This window comes from Pisolithus orientalis, assembly GCF_024613125.1.
Source record: "Pisolithus orientalis strain OTSU chromosome Unknown F5J12scaffold_412, whole genome shotgun sequence".
NCBI classification, from domain to species: domain Eukaryota; kingdom Fungi; phylum Basidiomycota; class Agaricomycetes; order Boletales; family Pisolithaceae; genus Pisolithus; species Pisolithus orientalis.
Genome location: NW_026261193.1, coordinates 1 through 8273, shown reverse-complemented (window position 1 = coordinate 8273; position 8273 = coordinate 1). Strand labels below are relative to the sequence as shown.

General features: G+C 45.5%; 1 protein-coding gene across 1 annotated transcript; it reads right to left on the bottom strand.

Moving 5' to 3' along the window:
* Nucleotides 1-3953: 3953 nt before the first annotated feature.
* F5J12DRAFT_789154 (uncharacterized protein) lies at nucleotides 3954-7402 on the bottom strand (the record flags this gene model as incomplete). The annotated part of the gene is made up of 23 exons (XM_051743752.1): nucleotides 3954-4248; nucleotides 4282-4407; nucleotides 4454-4584; nucleotides 4625-5020; nucleotides 5066-5081; nucleotides 5252-5300; nucleotides 5361-5529; nucleotides 5937-5969; nucleotides 6011-6065; nucleotides 6088-6121; nucleotides 6176-6229; nucleotides 6252-6307; nucleotides 6330-6383; nucleotides 6406-6527; nucleotides 6570-6604; nucleotides 6646-6681; nucleotides 6734-6766; nucleotides 6808-6861; nucleotides 6884-6916; nucleotides 6958-6994; nucleotides 7037-7110; nucleotides 7240-7319; nucleotides 7368-7402. 23 exons carry the CDS (start codon nucleotides 7400-7402, stop codon nucleotides 3954-3956), a joined length of 2007 nt encoding a protein of 668 aa, XP_051593952.1.
* Between the last annotated feature and the right edge of the window lie 871 nt (nucleotides 7403-8273).

Genomic DNA, 8273 nt, shown 5'->3' with positions numbered 1-8273 from the left:
ACCTTCAGAATTAAATTTTGATGTCACTGTGCTTAGTAATTATGGTACTATAAATTTTCTGCACCACTATTTTCCACCTCAGTGACTACTTTGTGCACTGAGGTGAGCATAGCTATATTTCCACTCATTTACTTGGTACTGACATTGTTATGCTCCAAAACAAGTGACTTCATCAAATGGACTAGTCATGAGTGTCTCAGATGAACTTAGCAGGCTGAACTTGTCATAACCCCTATGGCTCAGATTCTGTGATGACTCCAGCAGAGTCTCCCCTTGGGTTTAGCAAGTTCTGTTGGAATCATGACAAGGGAAGTGAGGAGAGATCAAGAAAAGCTGAGTTGCAAAGTAGTGAAAAACTGAGGATACATGGTATGGTAGGTCTAACTTAAATACATCCTGGAGAGAGTACCATACCAGTTGTATCCATAAGCAATCAGTAATCCACAGTATAAACAGGTGAAATAGAAAGGAGTCACAAAGAGTCAGTGATGGGGATGGGCATGGAAATGAGGGATGCAGGCTGTGCCATCAGAGTGCAGCATGGTGTCTAGTCATTGTGACTGTCAAGGATGAAACATATGAAATACAAGAATCAGTCAAATAGAAAAGGAGTCCATACTAGTCACTTTAACAAGGTGGTGGCATTGATGATCAATGGGTTGCCAGGCAACAGTGTTGTATATTCTGTCTTTCACATTATACTTTCATCTGCATCTCACTTAGTATTATGGTATGCATTTAGCCATATTACATAATCACATTCATTTTTGCACTTGAGTAGCATACTCACACCTCAGTTGGCTACTTAACCCAACTGAGGTGAGCACTTTCCACATCCTGTCTTTACACTCAGCTAATAGTCCTGTAGTATATATTCTACAAATGGGTCAAGGTCACCTTCAAGGTACAGGAGTCCAAGGACCACTGTCCACATGAAAGTCACAATGAGGCACATGACACACATGACCACAATGAAAGTCAGCAACTGACAAAAAAGGAAACACCCCTGACCATGGCATAACAGACATAGCATAGAACTCATACCTTCATTACATACTAATATACAGTGGCTCAAAAAACTGTCTGCATGTTTGCATGTTTTACACTAGTTATGACTAAATGCAATAACCCCTAACCCTAGCCCTAAACCATAAGTGTATGAAATAAAGTACTTACTCTTGGCTTTCTATGGGTCCAAGAATTAAGTGATTTGGATAGGAATTGATAGAATAAAAACCATTTGAATATGACATGTCATGCAGACAGTTTTTTGACTTTATAAAAATCCAACTATCTAGTACTTGGCATGAGCTCCTTTAGCCTTGATAACTGCTTCAACCCTTCTATGCATGCTTTCTATCCATTTTGACACTCTTCCACAGAAATCTTCCCCCACTCCACTACCACCCTTTCCCATAATTGATGAACTCCTGTAGGAGCACTCTCATAACCTGAGAGAGATCTTTTAAGGTGATTCCAAGTGAGTTCAATTGGCTTGAGGTCTGGAGATTGTGCAGGCCAGTCTAGAAGCTTGATATCCTGCTCTTCAAGCCATTTCTGGACTCTTCTAGAGGTATGCTTGGGGTCATTATCTTGTTGAAAGATAATGTCATCTTCTGGAATTCCAGATTCCCCCATGCTTTGAAGCAGCCCTTCCTGCAAAATGGCCACATACTGTTGAGCATCCATCCTTCCCCTCAACCTCACTCAAGACCCCAACACCATTCCACCCTATACATCCCAAACCATGAGTGAACCTCCTCCAAACTTGACTGTACCTTTGACCTCTCTGGAAATAAGCCCTTCACCCTTCTTTTTCCACACATACTCTTGTCCATCTGGCCCAATCCTGTTGATTTTGGTCTCATTTGACCATATAATTCATTTCCAGTCCTCCATAGTCCAATGCTGATACTCAAGAGCAAAGGCTAACCTCTTCTTCTTGTGACCAGTAGAAAGCAATGGCTTCTTCTTCTTCACCACAGCCTTCAATGAGGCTTCTTTGAGAGTATTCCTCACTGTCTGAGAGGAAACAGGACTATCAACAATTGAGTTGATGAAATGAGTGGCTTGAACAGCATTTTTGGCCTTGCCAGTAAGGATTTGCTAAATAATAGCTCTCTTGTTGGTAGAGGAAAGCTTGGAAGGGTGACCACCATGAAGCCTAGACCTCTCTGGTTGGATTTCCTGAAGAACCTGGGTTACTGTAGAGTTCCCTAGACCAGTCTGTGAGGCAATCTTCCTAGTGGACAGGCCAAGAGAGGCAAGAGAGATGATGTTTTGTCTTTGAGAGGTGGAAATGGACTTCATGGTGATGATGAGGAAATGAGCAGAGGGTGGTGGGGTTTATATATGTTGGATCATACTCATTACATAAAGGTAACATAATAGAACCCTTGATGGATGGATTTAACAATATAACAGTGTACCAGGGTCAATATATATAATCAAAACTTTAAGTCAAAAAACTGTCCACATGACATGTCATTTTTCAAATGGCTGCTATTCTATCAATTCCTATCCAAATCACTTGATTCATGGACCAATGGAAAGCCAAGAGTAAGTACCTTATTTCACACACTCATGGTTTAGGGCTAGGGCTAGGGGTTATTGCATTTAGTCATAACTAATGTAACACATGATTCAGTCACTTGTAGTCCTAAAAGTGGGTCATCCGACATGTACATTTTGTCCTGAAACTGGGACTAACTGACATTGGCTGGTGGTCCCTAGGGTTGGGTAGGCTGGACTGTGAAGGTGGGGTTGGCCTATGTCACAGGATGATGGATCAACTTCCCTGGAAGTGGGGTCAGCTGACATGACTATAGGATGGATTGATGACCTGAAAGTGAGGTCAGCTGATGCAGCTATGGGATGAATTAGTGTCCTGGAAGTGGGGTCGGCTGACACAGCTATGGGATGAATTAGTGTCCTAGAAGTGGGGTCAGCCGACACAGCTATGAGATAGATTAGTGTCCTAGAAGTGGGGTCAGCCAATGCAGCTATGGGATAGGTTAGTGTCCTGGAAGTGGGGTCGGCCGACACAGCTATGGGATGAATTAGTGCCCTAGAAGTGGGGTCAGCTGATGCAGCTATGGGATAGGTTAGTGTCCTGGAAGTGGGGTCGGCCGACACAGCTATGGGATGAATTAGTGCCCTAGAAGTGGGGTCAGCCAACACAGCTATGAGATAGATTAGTGTCCTAGAAGTGGGGTCAGCCGATGCAGCTATGGGATAGGTTAGTGTCCTGGAAGTGGGGTTGGCTGACACAGCTATGGGATGAATTAGTGTCCTAGAAGTGGGGTTGGCCGATGCAGCTATGGGATAGGTTAGTGTCCTGGAAGTGGGGTCAGCTGACACAGCTATGGGATAGATTAGTGTCCTAGAAGTGGGGTCAGCCGACCCAGCTATGTGATGAATTAGTGACCTAGAAGTGGGGTCAGCTGACACAGCTATGGGATAGGTTAGTGACCTGGAAGTGGGGCCAGCTGACATGGCTGGGGGAAGGGATGATGTCCTGGCAGTGGGGTCAGCTGATGTGGCTGGGGGGAATGAACCATGACCTGGAGTTGTGGTTGGGCAGACACTTTGCAAGAAAGACCAATATCTTGCTAGTGGGTTAGTGGGGCTGGCCAATCTTATTACTCAGTACACTACTTCCTTGGTAGTTAGCTGGCTGAACCCACATGGTTGTGGAAAAATCCTATATCCTATCCTTATCCTGTGGTATTGAAGTTAACTCTACCAATCTGGCCATTGTATTGGAATTAACATTGGGCAAATTTACTCAGTTGTGTATCAGTACTTAAGGAGGAATTGTCCTGCAGGAAATTACTTTTTTTTCTGAACATTCAATGTCATATGAAATTTGAAAACACAAAGCAGCTATTTTTGATTGTAGTACATGCATATCATATGTATCAAGGTAGGGTATTTTACAAAGATTCCAACAGTCAGGATGATGTTTGCCCCTTTCCCTGTGTCAGTTTGGTAGCCCCTTTGGACATGCAGATAGTATAGGTTTGGGGAGGCTGAGATGTGCCTTGTGTGTCCTTCCCACAGCCAGGATTCTTGCACTCATAGGAATAAGTCTGCCCTGAACAACCAGCTTCCCACTTCTGAATGCTATAACATTGAGGGCACTGGGCAGGCAATTGTTGTCCCCAAGGCCTGATGAACTTGTCAGTCCAGACAAATTTCTCTACCACTACCTTCTCCTGCCACAACATCAGGATGATGTTGGAGTGCCTACCCAACATACCACAGTCATTCAGGGCATACCTGACTGCACTTTGGACATGGAAGCCTTGAACAAGGGTGGAGTCAAGGACACTCATGAGGAAGGGAATGGTGGTGACTAGTTGAAGTCTCTCAGCATCAAAAAGCAACATGGACCTTGGCTTGAAACTGATATGGTGTCAGCCATAACCACCAACATTGAAAGAAAACCTACTGTTGCACAGCTGCCTTCAGTCCTTGGAAGCTCTGCTCCTTCCTTACAGTAGAACCACATACAAAGAAGATGAGGTCTCCACCCTTGACAATGTTGGAGAGGGGTAACAGAAGGCCTTGCAGAAACTGCAACTGGTCAGATGGGAGTGACAGTCAAACAATGGTGACTTACCTCAAAGACCTCTGTGGCTATTGGAACCTTATTCTCCATTCCAGAGAACAGATCCCCCCTGTCTTCATCAGTATGGGTAGTAAGGAAAATGACTACCTTAGCAAAGGTAGTCAGACTTGAAGCTAGCTTTGATGCTGCAGTGTCATAGGCAGCTCTGGACTCCTCAGTGGCAAAGTTGAAGGGCAGTTGTGAGAAGTGGTAGGTGTCTTGTCTGAAATATCCCTGCAACATGGTGTGAAGGATATGCACAGGGGCATGGCCAAGCTCTAGAGACTCAAGGTGGAGGTGGATAATGGCAGTAGAGTTACCAGCCACTTCAGAGGTGGTGGCATGCTCAAACCCCCCAATGACCACAAGAGGGTGTTTCAGGACTGGCTTGCCTGACAAGTAGAAGCCCTGTACTTGGAGTTAGAAGTGATTGGGGTGGCAATATGCACTTACAAAATAGGGCTGAGGACTTTCAAATCTTGTCATTTTCCAATGACAGGAAACACACCTGAAGTTCATCCAGAGTTTGAGTCAATGGAATTAATTCATAAAAGGGAGGTTAACACACCTGAAGGTCACAGGAAGCTGGGTGACCTCTGCAAGGCAATCCTCAGGTACTACAACACACTTGTTACACACTACCCTTCTGCAACCTGCCTGATCACAAGGCCACAATGTCCCTCCATCCCTGCACATCACACAGAACTGCATAGAATGTTAGAAAGATGGATGGAATATAAAAAGAGACTTGCCAAGTTCCTCATCCTTCTCTTCTTGGCAACAGGGGCCTTCCTAGCATGGGCCTTGCTTGACTTGGCAGCATGTTTTTCCCTAGCTTTCAGACCAGCAAGAGATACCCTGGGAGCTCTACCCCCAGTGGTCTTCTTAGCTGTCTGCTTGGTCTTCACCATCTGAGTCTATTATGCCAACATTAGTGAGTGGCAGCAACATATGACACAGAAGGGAACAGTAGCATACCTTATTATCTTTACAAGACACAGAAGGTGTAGGGGACAAGCAGTAAGATAACAATAAATGCATTTAGTTTAGTACATATATCATGCAGCAGGGATAGATATCTACATATTTATGGAAAAGAGAAGCCAATGTATGCAACTACACAACACTGGGCACTGGATAAGCAGACCAAAGAGGGTGATATGTAAGTATCATCTGGACACCATGAAGTAGAAGTCCAACAACATACCTTATTGGATGAGACACAGCAAGGGAGATGCAGTGTGGCAGGAGGGAGATATGAATTGATAGTCTACTAGTGTGTTTTGTGAGTGGTACAGGGACACCAGGAACTGGGACAACATACCTTTTGTAGGATGAGACACAGCAAGGGGGTGTTCTGTGAGTGGTAGAGGGATGCCATGACCTGGGATGACATACCTTTTTTTTTTGATAAGGCACGGCAAGGGGGTGTTCTGTGAGTTGTAGAGGGACGCTGCGAAGCTGGGACAACACACCTTTTTTTTTGGATGAGCACAGTGAGGGGGTGTTCTGTGGGTGTTTTGTGAGTTGTAGAGGGACACTGCGCGAGCTGGGACGACATACCTTTTTTTTGGATGAGGCACAGCGAAGGGGTGTTCTGTGAGTTGTAGAGGGATGCTGCAAAGCTGGGACAACATACCTTTTTTTTTTTGGATGAGCACGGCAAGGGGGTGTTCTGTGAGTGGTAGAGGGATGCTGCAAAGCTGGGACGACATACCTTTTTTTTTGGATGAGCATGGCAAGGGGGTGTTCTGTGAGTTGTAGAGGGATGCTGCGAAGCTGGGACAACACACCTTTTTTTTTGGATGAGCATGGTGAGGGGGTGGTCTGTGGGTGTTTTGTGAGTTGTAGAGGGATGCTGCGTGAGCTGGGACAATGTACCTTTTTTTTGGATGAGGCACAGTGAGGGGGTGTTCTGTGAGTTGTAGAGGGATGCTGTGAAGCTGGGACGACATACCTTTTTTTTTTGGATGAGCACAGTGAGGGGGTGTTCTGTGAGTGGTAGAGGGATGCTGCAACCTGGGACAACTTACCTTTTGTTTTTTGATAAGGCACGGCAAGGGGGTGTTCTGTGGGTGTTTTGTGAGTGGTAGAGGGATGCCGTGAGCTGGGACGACATACCTTTTTTTGGATGAGGCATGGTGAGGAGGTGTTCTGTGAGTGGTAGAGGGACGCTGTGACCTGGGATGACTTACCTTTTTTTTGGATAAGGCACGGTGAGGGGGTGTTCTGTGAGTTGTAGAGGGACACTGCAAAGCTGGGATGACATACCTTTTTTTTGGATGAGCACAGCGAGGGGGTGTTCTGTGAGTGGTAGAGGGATGCCACAACCTGGGACGACTTACCTTTTGTTTTTTTGATAAGGCACGGCGAGGGGGTGTTCTGTGAGTTGTAGAGGGACGCCGCGAAGTTGGGACGACATACCTTTTTTTTGGATAAGCATGGCAAGGGGGTGTTTTGTGAGTGGTAGAGGGACACCAGGAAGTAGGACGACATACCTGTTTTGTGGATGAGACAAGGCGAGAGGGTGTTCTGTGAGTGGTAGAGAGATGCCACGCACTGGGATGAGACCCAGCGAGAGGGGGGGGTGTTTTGTGAGTTGTAGAGGGACGCTGCGAGCTACTTACCTTCTTTTTGAATGAATGGGCTTTGTGAATAGTATGGGACACTGAACAAGGCACAATAGACTGAGAAGAATGGCAGCGTCCTGGTGTGTGATGTGAGTGTTGAAGCCATGAGAGGTTCGACAACATACCTTTTTTGTTTTTTTTTTGAAGGGAGATGTGGCATGATGTGAGGGAGACACTGTGTGGCAAGAGGAGAGGAGCAAAAGACCATGTCAATCCAGATACTCGGATGCACAGATCTCGATTTTGGACAGGTCACGTAGTGAGACCTATGATAATCTTGGACACAACCTTAATTGTGACATGAACAATGTCACAGCTGTCATGATTATCACATGTGTCTACCCATACTTTGGATGTGTCTCTGGAACATTACGTAGGACTATATATGGAGTGGTCAGTCGCCACTAGGCTGATTTCTGGTTTCAATAAGTGACTACATGTATTAAATGATCCGGTAGTGCTACTACAATACATTTTCTGTGAAATCCCAAGGGTAAGCCACCACTACCACTCAGCCAATGGCATGAGGGAGTGCTTGCTCGGCTCAACAATGCAATTACGAGAATGTCAAGCGAACATTTAGTATTTAGTATATAGAAGCTGAATCCGGTGACAGTGGAGTCACGTGACATCGCTATTCGTGATGTATAGTATGACACGCAGTACTGACTCAGAGGAAGTTGCCGGCACTCATGGCAACTGAACATGCACTGAGGCCAAGAACGTGACATTGACGGTGACCTCACTAGTTGGACTGTGGCCAAACAACAGTACATAAGACTCAAGTATATAAATCCCCCCCAGTCAGTGGCATGTTTTTTCCCTTACTGCGTTTCCCTGCGATGTGACACTTCCCCTCTGTCATCCTCCCTCTCCCTCCATCTCCATCTCCCTTTCCCCCCCTCTCTCTCCCATTTTGTGTGCTATGTCATCTTCATTTTTATCTCAGCCCATCGTCTTGGCTGTCATAAGGTAAGTGGCACCTCTGATCCCAGAATTTTCACATTACTTGATTACCATTACTTTGCAGC